Source organism: Barbus barbus, assembly GCF_936440315.1.
Source record: "Barbus barbus genome assembly, chromosome: 49".
Lineage (NCBI taxonomy): Eukaryota > Metazoa > Chordata > Actinopteri > Cypriniformes > Cyprinidae > Barbus > Barbus barbus.
The window spans coordinates 7,898,227-7,913,116 of NC_136727.1; the positions used below are offsets into that span (position 1 = coordinate 7,898,227).

The following is a 14,890-nucleotide window of genomic DNA, read 5'->3' on the forward strand; positions in this document are numbered from 1 at the left end:
AACTACTCATCAGTTGTAAATGTTTTACAAACTTTATGGTTTCCAGTCGTGTGTGCGTAAATATATATATATATATATATATATATATATATATATATATATATATATATATATATATATATATATATATATATATATATATATATTCACAAACAACCTGTAACCTGGAAGGTTTGTAAAACATTTACAACTGATGAGTAGTTTACACTTTAGATTAGGGGATGCAGAAAGCTTTGTAAATGATTTATAATGTTTATTGAGATAATAGTACAATGTTGACATTTCAATGATCTATAAGTGATTAATAATATATTAACTAGTAACTATTAACCATTAAGGATCTGTTTGATTATTTCATGATGCTATTTATAAAGATAACTTATGACAGATTTATAAATCGTTAGCATATTACTTAATCATTTGTGAATGTATAGTTATGTTTTGTAAATGATTAGTTCATCATTAGCTAATTACTTGTAAATGACTTTTAAATGAATTAACAAAACATACACAAATTGTTAGCATATCACTTATTAATCGCTTATGAATGTTTTGTAAATGATTAGTTAATCATTAACTAATCACTTATAAATGACTTATAACTGGACGTTATTATAAAGTGTTACCACAATTTTTAAAATAAATCTGCATTAATTATGTTATTAATAAAACTTGTAACAATATATCCGGTGTTTGTCTTTTCTTTAAGGTTTTATTTATTTATTTTAAATTAAGAATGAGTAATTAAGCAAATTACCAAAATGTTGACATATATATATAATATATAATTTTTTTTTTTTTTTTAAGAAAATATATTGGTTCATTAATTTATTACTTAGCTTAAATATATTAATACAGAGCACATCTGTCTGTTGGTATTTCCACAAATATGCAGTACCACTGATTAACAGTCTGTGTGTGTCTGTTCTCTGTAGAAGTCGAGTGGCACTTTACAGGCTACTACCACTACCTTATTTGTAAGGCCGATAAAAAATACATTATAATTACCTCCATTCAGGCAGGCTTCTGATATTGATGCGGAAATCTCTTTTGGTTTGCTTAATGAACTGGCACAAGCAGATTCATCATCCGTGTCATCCTCAGTATCAGTTAACTGGATCTGATCTGAAAACATACCATGTTTATTTATTTAGTTAGAATGCAATACTTTTGAATGAAAATTTTGGGCCTGGTATTGAACATATTTTTTGCAGACCTTCGATTTGAATATCATCAAGGGATTTTCCCTGGATGCTTCCAAGACAACCCTTGTCCATCACCAAAAGTAATTTTGAGATTTTTGCAAGCTGAATGGTTGCCTCAGGGAGTCTGTAGTGATCGCGGTGGACACGTATATCATGTCCAAGAAAATCAGCCACTTGATCCAGTTCATTATCTTTCAGATTTAATATTTGTGAAAGGGTTGCAACATGTTTCCTAAGTTGGGTTGAGCGAAGATATTCTGTTTTTTTGGCTCCACACTTTGCTGCATAGAGTCTCAAGCAGTCTTGACCCCTATAGTAGCTGGAACATTTTGTTCTAGCGAAGAGAAAGATATTGGTATCTTGTACACCACATTCCTTTCTGTTGTTGACTAGTAGATTCAAGGATTCCACCATGCCTGGTGTGAGGAGAACTGCAACTTTCCGTCCACGCTTGCCTCTGATTTCCACTCGGCTGAAGTGTTCGCAGAGCTTCTTTTCAAACTTGGTCAATCCCAAGGACACATCATCATGAAGTGGGCTTGTGTCTCTTTCAGTGAAGTTCTTCAAACGCATTTTGGACACTTCCTCAGCACGCCTTCGATTAAAAACTATTGCCTGAGCAAGAGTGGCTTTTGCAAGGTCAGCGTAACTTTGGGGAGATGCTGTTTCCTTCAGTCTGTCAAAGGCAACCTTTGTAGCCTGTTTGAGGTGATTGTGAAGAAGCTGTACATCTTGCGTGAATGGTAAGGTTGATGGCTTGTTAAATTTTTTCTCGCTAAGGGTGTTCAGGGCTGAGTGTGACACAAGCTCACACCACTTTGAGGTGTACAGGGACTTGAATGCTTCAGTTGATTTCATCAAGTCTTCGTTCTCCGTCATCAGAGCCCTGCAATGAATTATATCGGTTATTTTTTGCAAAGAATGCCCTATTTTTAGAGCAAGACTTGGTGCTGTGTAAGATTGGTTTTCTTCATCAAAACCAGACACTTTTTTCACAGCTTTCACAACTTTGTGAAAATTTCCAGGCTTGACTGCCTCTTCAATTGTGTATATGGAGTCGGCACGCAAAATCAACAAGACACGTGCCAGTTCTCGTAACTTCTGCCGAATATACTCGTACTTTGTAGTGTCATGTCCATGCTTGTTGTACAGGGTTTGTGCCAGCTGCAAAATGCCAAAATCATTACGGACAACCGCTGTCACATCATCCTGCCTCATTGGGTCCAAAAGCTTCCAAACCCCTTGACAGATACTTTCAGAGAAGACTGACTCTGCAGTTGTGGCCAAGCCTAAGCCTTTGGCCCTACTAGACTTATCAGAACTCCTTTCTGGTATGAAATGGCATTTGCGAGTGTGTCGCCACAATTCCTTGCGGGAAAACATTCCTTTGCAATACACACAGTGAATAAATTTTGACTGCTTGGAAGTTCGTTTTAATTTGATTTGACCTGTTCCACTTTTCAGAACTTCAACGTTGTGCTGGAAGTTACCACGATTCCGTAACTTCTCCAGAAGTCGTCGTCTTTTTACTGAACCTTTTGGGTAACTAAGAGCTTCCATCACTTCTGTTTTAGTCTTGTGCTTCTCTAGATGTCTGGCAAGTTTGGACTGAGGTTTTTGGCATACGTAACAGTAGTTTTTCCCAGTATCATCTGCTTTGTCTTCTGTTACTTCACCTGTCGTTTCATCAGTTGTTTCATCTGTGGTTTTTGTTCTAGTATGAGTTTCTTCAGTGTTCATTGAGAGAGGACCCTGGGACAAGCAAGAAACAAACACAGAGCTTGCATCCGAGTCGGATTCAGAGTCGCTGTCTGGCACGTAATCTTTGTCTTCTTGCATGTTTTCGTCCGATGCATTTTCATCCTCTGAGCTGAAATCATGTTTCTCCTAAAAAATAAAAAAATATTTATACAATATTCTGTATAATAAAAAAGAAATGGTATTTATAAATGTAAATCTGACACACCTGAGGCAGACAGTACTTATGCCACACACCAGAACAAGCTGCAAGACAAGAGACAGTTAATATAAAATCAATATTTCTGCACCCAAATCATAACTTTGGGCTTTTTTCAGTACCAGAATCATAATATAGCATTTTTTTAATATAAATTATCATTATCCACTGAATAATCTTTATTAAACAATTATGTTTTAATTTTAGAAGTTAATTAAAAATGGATTTAAAGTGGAAAAACTTGGACTGACTGCACATAATTTCTTAGCCTTTTTTTGACAGTCAACTGACAAGATCCTTGGCCATATGGTACCTCAGTGACATCTCATGAACTGCCAATATTGACTTGTTTTTGGTTCATCTGATGGATCTTTTTCATACACAGTGATGACACATTTCACCAGTTATTAAAGGGATAGTTCACCTAAAAATGAAACTTCTGTCATTAACCACTTAACCCCATGTTGTTCCAAACCCGCAAGACCATCGTTTGTCTTCAGAACACAAATTAAGATATGTTTGATGGAATCCGAGAGCTCTCTGATCCTCCATAGATGGCAAGGGTCCTTACACGATCAAGGCTCAGAAACGTAGCAAAGACATCGTTAAAATAATCCATGTGACATCAGAGGCTCAACCCTTATTTTACAAAACTACAAGAATACTTTTTGTGTGCAAAGAAAACAAAAATAACAACTGTATTCAACAATTCGTCTCTTCCATGTCACCCTATAGCGCCATTTTGGAGAGTATCCACTGAACGTAAACAGCGCCACGTGGATAATGACAGAATTTTAATTTTTGGGTGAACTAACCCTTTAACACCTAGTACCACAGTACATTGTACAGTGTAGTCACCCCTTCAAACTTGCAGCCCTTATTTAAATTCAGTTCAATCAATCTGTACTCAACGCATCATAAGACAAAGCAAAAACATGGTTTTATAAATTCTGGCAAAAAAATTTAAAACAATAAACATAAAATGACTGAAATTACACAATTATAAGCATCCAAGGGCTACATTACAGAAGCGTCCTAATTCTAGAATCCTGTATTATCTGTGTAGTGACCACGGTGATTTCAGTTAGGATCTCATTTAGGACAAAACCTATAATAGAGCAGCATTTCCTAAATGCATTAACTGCACATCCCACTGTCTCTTAAGTGGTGAATTCTTCCATTTAAGAATTGACCTATCGGTAAGCCCCTTCCCTTGAATGCAGACTAGCCAATGGCAGTCAAGTATCAGTTGCACAGGGAGCGAAACTCGGACATCTTTAGATTTCAGCGCCATAGAGAAACACTGGAAGATCTGAAGCTCGCATCGGTTTTATGGGGTTTGTGCATCCAAAAATGGAAAAATTATGTGCCTGGGGTACTTGTAACACTGATTCCAGGTATGCTGGGAGGATGGGCAATAAAATTTATTTTCATTATATTTCCTGAATCCAAACAAAACAGAGCAAAATGTCCCTAAGCATTCAACCCCAATACAAATGAAGATGAAAATTAAGTTGTCATACTCTCATTAAATTACAATTTTCATCTGCTCAAGCAGAACATTAAATGTTATCTTGTGCTTTAGCAAGGTATCTCTGGCTAAAACTAGCTAACGTTAAAGTTAGTGAGTCAAAGCCAAATAGCGGAGTGTTCTCGCGTCTTGTACAGTGTAGGTCAAAAACACATAAACGAAGGTCTACATTTCAGTACCTCTTCATATTAAACTGGTTAAATGTACATTAATTTAATCGTACCCTGCGATACATGAACAGTGTTGATCTGGGATATTGTCATTCTTCAATCATGATGACCGTAATATCAAACTTCTCTGCTTGCATTGTGATCTGTAAACCCTCGCTTCCAAATTAATACCCACAATATTTATTTTAAAATATTTTATATATCCCTCCATGGCATATTTAAGTATCACTTGAATGGTGGTCCTTCTGTGTCCAAAATTTATCAAAAAGATATAGGGACAAGGTTTTCACACTGACAGCTGGCATTGCAAGACAGTTAGCAACTCCGTTTCTTTGTCTGAGGGAGCAACCGTAACTAAGGGGGGGGCTTACCGATAGGTCTATTATGGAGACCACAGTGGTCTTCGAAACGTTCCATATGTAGCTTGTTCTCTGATATACATGGTCAGCTGAGAGATCTAATATTGACAGGAATGTGCCTTTCCAAACCATGATTGGAAATAATTGGCGGGATTTAACATTTGCAGACTCTAATCAAAGTGTCTCAAATCTCAACAATGATAAAGGTGATAGTACAGGCACAGTGTATACATTAACGTTAATGTGTTTTTTTTTTTTAAACAACAATATAATAGGTAGATATGTACATTTTGACAAATCAAGTTAACAGATTGAGTATTACAAGCACAGCTTCAAAAATGAGCTCATACTGACCTTTACATCTGACACCGATCCACTTGAAAGATGACATCCCCAATCCCATGCATACTCTGCACTTGTCCAGGCATGACACAGTTGTATGAACTAAGTCATGATTGTCACACTATTTAGTGGCAGGGAAGAAGAGTGGGTTAAAAAATGTTAATTTACCTTTGAATTTTAAACAAACATGTACAAAAAGGAAATATTAAGAAACTTTTAGCATTGAAACTGTCCACAATATATTATGTTGTTAGTTCAACTAAGAGCTTGACTATCAGTGACTGACTATCTGTCAAAGTTTCCATATCCACTTTCAATTTTTTAGATGTAAAATGAAAACATGAATTTTCTAAATTATTATTTGTTTATTTATTCAAATTGACATCAAAGGCGTCATGAACTGAGAAATCAAAATTATGTTGTGACATAAGACGTTATTGTACTGTAAAAAACATCCTATAAGCTTCAGAACTCAAAACTTTGTCGTTATTCTAAAAACAGTTGTACTGAAGGCAGTCTGCCAAAACAACAGCTTGTGGGATGTTCCTCTCTGTGATGTAACACTAGCTGCGTTTACATGGACCCTAATAATCTGATCGTAATAGGACTAGAAGCACAATCGCAATAAAAAAGTCACATGTAAACACGTCAATCGGATTGAATTGGCCAGATCTGATTAAAATTTTGATTGGATTGTAATGGGTGGTTTATTCCTTTTATAATCTGAACGAAAGGACATGTAAACACTTGATCGGATTGAAAACTGAAACTGGAAAGTACTGTGCATGTGCAGTGACGTAAAAAATAGCATAATGACGTATGACGCGTGCAACGAGCTGTTCTTTCTGCTGAATAAAGGTATCATAAATGAGTGTCCAGTCATTCTAAAACGCTGCATTCACTCAGCGTATGTGAACTGGAGCAGGACAACGTCCCACCAGTCCTTGTTTAAGACTCTCATCCACAGACGACTGCTTTTAGGCAAGGGAAGGGGCACTTTTACTGCTTTCTAAAGCAAGCATCACTGCACACTGCGCATATCAAAAGATTAAATCCAATCAGAAGCTTGTGACATAAACGCTCACATCAACCCGATCACTTTATTTAGCGTTCATGTAAACACTACGTTCAGATTCGTCAATCAGAATTAATTCATTCCGATGGAAGCAAAAAGTGTCAATGTAAACGTAGCTACTGTTGATAAGTGTTGTCAAAAGCACTGACAGCGATACCATTTGTTACTGCAATTTTAAAAATGTCCAGTTCCCGCTAAGATTTGAGTGCTGTTGAGCAGATTCTTAAACACTCCTGATTGGTCATAGTGTTCACGCACGCAACAGATATGACTGTGATTGGCTACAATGATCATCGCTTCCCCTCTTCACCGAATGCTCACACAGAAACACTCGTCACACGTCTATCAGTGGATCTGTGTGCGTCAGTGGATCCCTAATACAGTTTATCTGCACAGTGACGGACCTGCTGATAGATGTGGCTTTCAAACAATTGCATGTGTTTCTGTATGAAATGGACATTTTTAAAATTTCAGTACCAAATGGTATCGCGGTCGGTACTTTTGACAACACTAGTGTGGATAAGCACTGCCTCCACAGAAGATCAATGCCTGCTTCTACATCACTACCTGTTTAGCCCCTCCCACCAATTTGCACATGTAGTGTTTACGAGAGAGGCGAACACACGCAAGTCTACGCAGACACCAAAACTTTATTTGATGAATTTTATTTTTAATGAAGATTACCGACGACATTGGTAAGAACCCAATCCTTTGTTTACTTAATTTTACCGCGGATTCGTTTACAAACAAGGCACAATTCAATGCATTTTTTTTTTTTGAAAGATTGAAACTAAAAGATGATGCTGTGCGACTATATTGGATCTGACAGTAATGTCTCAACACAAGTGTGAGTAAGTTTTTTTTATTACATGCTCAATATTGCTTTGTCTGTTATTAAAGATAGTTTGAGATGTATGGAGTTATTTATGTGTTTTTGACCTAAATCACAGCAGCATCCATCTGTGAGGAATGTAGGCTGTCAAACATACACAACTGTTAGCCAATCACAGCAGTGGGTCTTTACTTCTGAGTCTACAATCCTCCACACCTATTCAAACAATGTTCTGATGAGGGGGGGTCAAAACACGACAAAAAAAAGAAAAAAAGAAAAAAGCCTATTACTTCTAAATTATGATGCTTTTTGATGTAAAAATCTTGATAACATAAGTAGACCTCAGAGAACTGTACAAAATAAAAAACAGAGCCAATTAATGACCCCTTTAAAACTAAACAAAATGCAGTTCTGATTCTTTGGACAACGAATTCAAGGACTTTTAGGTCTTTTTAAAGCTTTTATATATTAGCATCATTCTCTCACATAACAAACTGCATCTCTCATATGCTACACATATGGTGTAGCCTAGCATTTCAATACAGTGTCCTGGCAAACCATTCCTGTCCTCGTAATGCAGTGTGTTTTCTGGTTCACAGCGTGTAACTCTACTCAAGTCTCTACATTAGCTTTCTATTTCACAGATATAAAGTAAGCACACTCAACCAAAATGACACAATACCTGTTCTGAACTTGCCTCTGGCAGAAGTACTGAAATCTCAGCAACGGCATCTGTGTTCATCTGTAAAAGAGACAATGAATGTACATAAATACTGTTGTCAAATAATTGCACAAGCTAAAGAAAAAAAATGCTATTATTCTGAATCTTAAAAAGTACTGTGATACAGATTTTTGGTCATACCACCCAGCACTAACAGAGACCCTTCTTTATAACATCACTGTTAAAATATGAAGCACTGCATTAAAAAAGTGGCCGTTTGAAAAGTGTTGTTTTACGCCTGACATCTTCTGCCTTTTCCTGGTACAGAACTTAACCACGCAAATCTATAATGACCAAGCATTTTTTATATCACTGACGAGCAGGGATCCAATCTGCAGCATTTTGCTACCATTATTTCTGCCGGTGTGAATAAATTTTGTAAGCGGTCACACTGGTGCCCCACCACTGCGTTTTTCAACTCAGAAGCGCTGGCATTTCTGTTGCATAAGAGAAACATCAAACGGCAAACGAAACAAAAGCGCAACAACACTGCGTTATATCTGAATTGCGCAGTGCAGAGCGTTTATCAGCTCGGCCCAATAAATGAGCACAGCACAACGCAAACAAACTTGTCCGAGCTCAGAACAGATTTACTCGGAAACCAAAGTTGCTTTTGCAACACTGTTACTGAACTATGCTGTGAGATAATGCCTACTGTTCACTAATCATTTACACATTACAGTGTCCTGGCAAACCATTCCTGTCCTCGCAATGCAGTGTGTTTTCTGGTTCACATAGTGTAACTACAATGACTAGGATTTCAATACTGATTTCTAAAGTATAAAGATAAGGAGAAGCCTAAAACAGGCCCGAGGACTGGCTATAGTTAGGCCAGAGCTACTAAAATATCAGTTTAATCAGTGAATCTTAGATTTTGTATTCTCCTGGGTGCACAAACTGCAGATTATATGAAAATTATAATATAAAAATATGAATTTATCGGTATCAGCATCGGCCATGAGAAGGACTTAATTATCGGTATCGGTTAACATTTGTCATATCGTGCATCCCTAATATATATATATATATATATATATATATATATATATATATATATATATACAGTATATGTGTGTGTGTGTGTGAGAAGAGTTCAGATGCAAAAGCCTCTAAGTGCCATCTGAAATTTGCTTCTAAAATTTGCATTTTTATCAGGACCCTATATTTATGTTCAGTTATTTCACTTTAATTGCATAGAAAAGGACCTATATTTTACCATTAGAGTAAAACTACTGAACCTAAATATAGCAGCCTGATAAAAAAAAATAAAAATGCTCATTTTAGATGAAAATTTCAGATGACACTTAGAGGCTTTTGCATCTGAACTCTTCATACATATACTGTATATATATGCATAGAGAGAGAGAAATTAACAGAATATAACGGAATAAAATAGAGTAGAGTACAGAACCTAGAACAGTTACCTAGAACAGGTAAGTGCTAGTATTAGTTGGTCAGGTGCTGACAAAAAAGATGCATCTTTAGATGTTACAGCTCTGTTCGAATTGAGATCTTTTATACCACCCAGCACTAACCGAGACCCTTCTTTATAACATCACTATTAAAATATAAAGCACTGCATTAAAAAAATGGCCGTTTGAAAAGTGTTGTTTTACGCCTGACATCTGGTTCTGCAGTTTCTGGTACAGAATTTAACCATGCAAATCTACAATGACCAAGCCTTATCGATGTCACTGACAACACACTGCATCGAAAGGACAGAATGGTTTGACAGGACATTATGACAGTTATATGCCTCCTGTTCACTAATCATTTACACAATACAGTGTCCTGGCAAACCATTCCTGTCCTCGTAATGCAGTGTGTTTTCTGGTTCACAGCGTGTAACTCTACTCAAGTCTCTACATTAGCTTTCTATTTCACAGATATAAAGTAAGCACACTCAACCAAAATGACACAATACCTGTTCTGAACTTGCCTCTGGCAGAAGTACTGAAATCTCAGCAACGGCATCTGTGTTCATCTGTAAAAGAGACAATGAATGTCAAATACTGATATACTGAAATATTGATGTCAAATATTTGCACGAGCTAAAGAGACTCCATGACCAAATCTAGACACTGTAAGTCTGCTTTTGACCACAAATTGAAATGATGTCTTTAACATGACCCTTAATTGGCTGTCCATTAAGTTTCTATTTGAACTTTCTATAGTTGAGATGTAAAATGAACACAGCTAGATAGTCAAAAAATAATTATTATTTTATATTATTATACATATATAATCATTATTATGACCATTATTATATTTTTGTATTTACTCATTCATTTAAAAACTTAGAGAACAAGCATAACTCACATCTTTGCCTGAGAAATTTAAATGGTTTGAGAATAAACATTACTTAAAAAAACATATTTTAGGCATACTACAAATACAGAAAACTACGAACTTGCATTCAGGAAACACTGCAATTCTCAGCTATGTGAGCATTTAAAAGAACAAAGTCTACATACAATGGATTAATGTAAGATAGTTGGGTCAGATTTAGCCGGTTTGCCATCAGTTAGAAAGTCTTGACCTAATTTCTAAGGATTATTCGTTAATACTATGACCTTCTTTATGTCAAAGGATCAGGAAAAATGAGATTTCTCAGTTCATGCCCTCTTGACCATATCAATTTAACAGGGTTTCAGCACATATTATGAAGGTCAATTTAATGAACAATTTGAAGGGAACACAATACATCAATGTGTTCTTTAAATGTAAATATATAGAGTTGTATTAGCAGCACTTCAATGTTTGGAGAAAAAATAAACTCCATAACGACCTGCATTAATTTTTAATTAAAATAATAATATTAAGGGTTGAATAACTCCACTCCCAAACACTAGAATATGAAAATAACTTTTAGTGTACCTTTCAATCATAATGTAAAAACGTTATGCTGTTTTATCAGTATTTTGACTTGTTTTCCAATCCAAATGTCTGTAACACTTCATAACGACTTTCATTAATAAATCAATAAACATTCTATAACAATTAGCAGATCATTAGTTAATATTAAAAGAGATATTTAGAGATATGAGGTAATGTGCTTGTTAATGTTCACTAATGTACTTATTAAACATTACCTAATGATCAACGATCAATGATCAATTGTAAGGGGAAGTCGTGGCCTAATGGTTAGAGAGTCGGACTCGTAATCGAAAGGTTGCGAGTTCGAGCCCCCGGCCGGCAGGAATTGTAGGTGGGGGGAGTGAATGTCCAGCGCTCTCTCCACCCTCAATACCACGACTGAGGTATTGAGCAAGGCCTTGAGCAAGGCACCGAACCCCCAACTGCTCCCCGGGCGCCGCAGCATGGCTGCCCACTGCTCCGGGTGTGTGTTCACGGTGTGTGTGTGTGTGTGGATTTGTTCACTACTCACTGCTGTGTGTTTGCTGTGTGTGTGCACTTGGATGGGTTAAAGGCAGAGCACCAATTTCGAGTATGGGTCACCATACTTGACAATACGTCACGACTTTACAACAGATAATTTCACATAAATTATAAAGTTTACAAATTTCATTTAACTTTCAAATCATAATGCACATTTTAACAGAAATTACAAAGATAAAGTTTATTTGTTGATGTACTTTTGAAAGCTAACGAATGTCATTAAACTTCAGTTCAGATACTACCTAATGCTCTGTTTTTACATTTTCATCTGAATTAGTTAATTTCAGCACTTCACTAACTACAGTTGTATTATGCTACTATGTTAACATGTTCCCTTACAATAATCAGACTGAACCCTGTACCACTGACCCCTCGACCACAGCTTAACCCTACCCATAACACCAAACCTGTTCCTAGCCTTACCCACGTATCACACGTCAATAGCAGCAAGTGCTGTACATTAACACAAGCTTTTAATTATTGAATAACATCTGTTAAAACCCTTTGTAGAATTAAAAAAATAAAAAAGCTTATGATCATATGAACTGAAAGTTGAATGCCATTTGTAAGCATTTTAATTTACATTAAATAAATAATCTGTTAATTATTAGGAAATGTTCAAATAGTTTATTAGTAAACATTAACAAGCACATGTTTCTAGCTATTTGAATATTAACTAAGGATCTATTAAGCATTGCATAATGTTTGTTAATGATTATTAAAATTATTATAAAGTTTTACCCAAATAGGGATTCTTATATCAAGATACATTACTTGAAGCAAATTGATAGGAGATAAGAAGTCTTGCTTTTTGAGAAATTAATCAAAATTAAGCAAGTTTATGATTAAAACAGAAACAAATATCTGCCAACAGGCTAAGAAAAATCAACTAAAAACAATTTGCATACCCTATTTACAGATATTTGTTCAAGTCATCTTTTTATTGTTCATGCTGCAACTCACAATAGGTGTATCTGATTTAAGGATGTTTAGATATTTGTAATGGAAAACATGTTCTCCCCACAATGTGCAACAAAGCATGTACGTCTTTTTTACCTGGGTTCTCCATAGAGTGAATGTGTACATGATTCTGAGACATTACTAAACACTTAGTCAGTGCAGCGTATGGAGTACTGTACCTTTGAGCTTGTTAATGAGCCGCTGCTCAAGGTATGGCTTGTTGATTCTTGATCTCGTGTGCCTCTGCATCACATACAGGCTTAAACCTGCGTCGTCTAGAAACATTCTCCATTTCATCTAGCTGCAGAAATTAAAATAAAGTATTAAAAACACAGAATGAAGCACAGAACATTTGCAAATACATCTGTAATATGCTGCAGCATCCATACAGTGGATACACACAGTTCAGTTGAATTTTACAAGAAAGCCCCAACACTCAGACTACCTCAGGAGGAGGTGCGAGTACAGTTTACTCCTGGATTTTAGTGCAGTTCACTTAAAACACACTCTGGGAAAACAAAGCACTCTGTGTACATATTCATTTTACGTAAACAGCATCTGAAAACCTCTATGGATGGCTGTACTGTACAGTGAGGTTGAAATTAGATTTTTTTTTTTTTTTAAGTAATTTTGCATTACCTCTGTACCTCTAATTACATATTTCATTTAAAATAAATGCAATATTTGTATATTATTATTTTATTATCTGTCCTGTCCTGTTACTGTCTTTCTGTTGCACTGTGGAGCTTCTGTCACTACAACAAATGCCTTGTATGTGTAAACAAACCTGGCCAATAAAGCTCATTCTGATTCTGAAGATCAAGAAGAGATGCTTTTAGGCCAATGTTTTATTATTCTGCTATTCAAATTTAATTAAGTTGATATGCTAAACTGGCCAGTCTCATCTGCACTGTAACAGTGTAATGCAATATTAATAATGCATTATCCATTCTATATTATTATACTCTTAAAGCTGACTGAGCTGACCTCGGTTGCAGTTCATTCACATCAAGTAACGTTAAAGAAGTAAACATCAAGTAAAAAACACATTTAAAAGTTCAGAATATTACATTTAACCCATCTTAAAGTAGACTAACAAAGCGTATATAATATTCCCCAAAGCTGCTCTCAAAGACAATGTGCATGGTCAGAATAAAACTCAGTGGCCATTTAAACAACAAATTAAATGACGTTATTAGCAAAAATGCAGAACGCGTTACAAGCAGATTATATTAATTTCTGTCATATAAATGTTCATTTTGCGCTTTTGAATGCTTATGAATCGCGCACATGGCCTGTGTTATGTCTATTAGCATATGTTAGACTAATGAATCAATATATAAATCAATATATAAATCGTAATACTTTATTTACTTACCTAATTAGCCGCTGCTGTCACTTGTCCATATGTAGATTGCGCGTGCTCCTGGAGAGACCCCGCCTCCACTGCGCGTGAGCGTGATTAACCAATCACAAGGCAGCCCGCGTTTTCCGAGGCGTCTCCGCCCATTGAGGTGGTAATGTGTATAAATCAGCAGTAACAGATCCTGCTGATAGGAGGCGGAGTGCCACACACTCCAACACACCAGAAAACTGGTTCACGTACTTAAAGGAACATTCCCCAAAAAAGAAGGAGGTTGTTGCTGAGGCTCAAAAATATGAATCTACATTGCTTGAATTACGAGGACATGTCCTATGTCCCCATAATCCCAAATGTCCTTATAATGCTGGTATGTAAACTGGTGAAATGTCCTTGTAATCCACCAAAACCAACACACACACACACACACACACACACACAAAGCTTAGCTATTACATTGTTAAAACATACAATTTTATTGATCTCAAAAATAAAACATCAAAATCGAACAGGTTTATAAATGGCATCCACATAAATTATTATTAGTTTTACATTCAGTAACTGCTCAGCATCACATGTTGAAGAACTCAGTAAAGTGCAGTGCATAATCAAGCGTCTGGCTGTTGTTTGCTCAGAGTGGTTCTTGCAGAAAAATAATACAGTCGTCTGTATTAATAGGTGTTCAACTGTTCTTCTCCAGTTTTCCAGCTGCTCTCCCAGTTAGCAGCACTGAGCTCTATTCTCTGTGTGCATGATAGAGTTCTTCCTCATGGCCTATAACAGAGGAGCATACAACAGTGTAAACAGAAAAAATACAAATACACATTACATCTTAAGATCACAAACAATACTGACATTGAAAGCTTTAGAAATTAGCCAGCCTAATTAGTATTCAGAAACTATGTAAAGACTAATTTATTGAAAGTATAGATATGAACCCTTATGAGTATCTATATTGTTTCTAGAATTTAAAACACAG

The 14,890-nt window shown here is 36.0% G+C and overlaps 1 protein-coding gene across 2 annotated transcripts; it reads right to left on the minus strand.

Annotated features, from left to right (window-relative positions):
- Window positions 1-804: 804 nt before the first annotated feature.
- LOC306867373 (uncharacterized protein) lies at window positions 805-13,995 on the minus strand. 2 transcript variants are annotated; one of them, XM_079412984.1, is made up of 7 exons: window positions 13,930-13,995; window positions 12,731-12,852; window positions 10,117-10,176; window positions 8,154-8,213; window positions 5,577-5,685; window positions 3,172-3,209; window positions 805-3,092 (listed from the first exon to the last, which is right to left on the minus strand). In XM_079412984.1, exons 3-7 carry the CDS (start codon window positions 10,174-10,176, stop codon window positions 1,155-1,157), a joined length of 2,205 nt encoding a protein of 734 aa, XP_079269110.1. In that variant the 5' UTR covers window positions 12,731-12,852; window positions 13,930-13,995; the 3' UTR covers window positions 805-1,154. The 2 variants fall into 2 exon arrangements, with proteins under 2 accessions (XP_079269110.1, XP_079269111.1); XM_079412985.1 differs by having other exon boundaries at window positions 1,008-3,092; window positions 8,169-8,213.
- Between the last annotated feature and the right edge of the window lie 895 nt (window positions 13,996-14,890).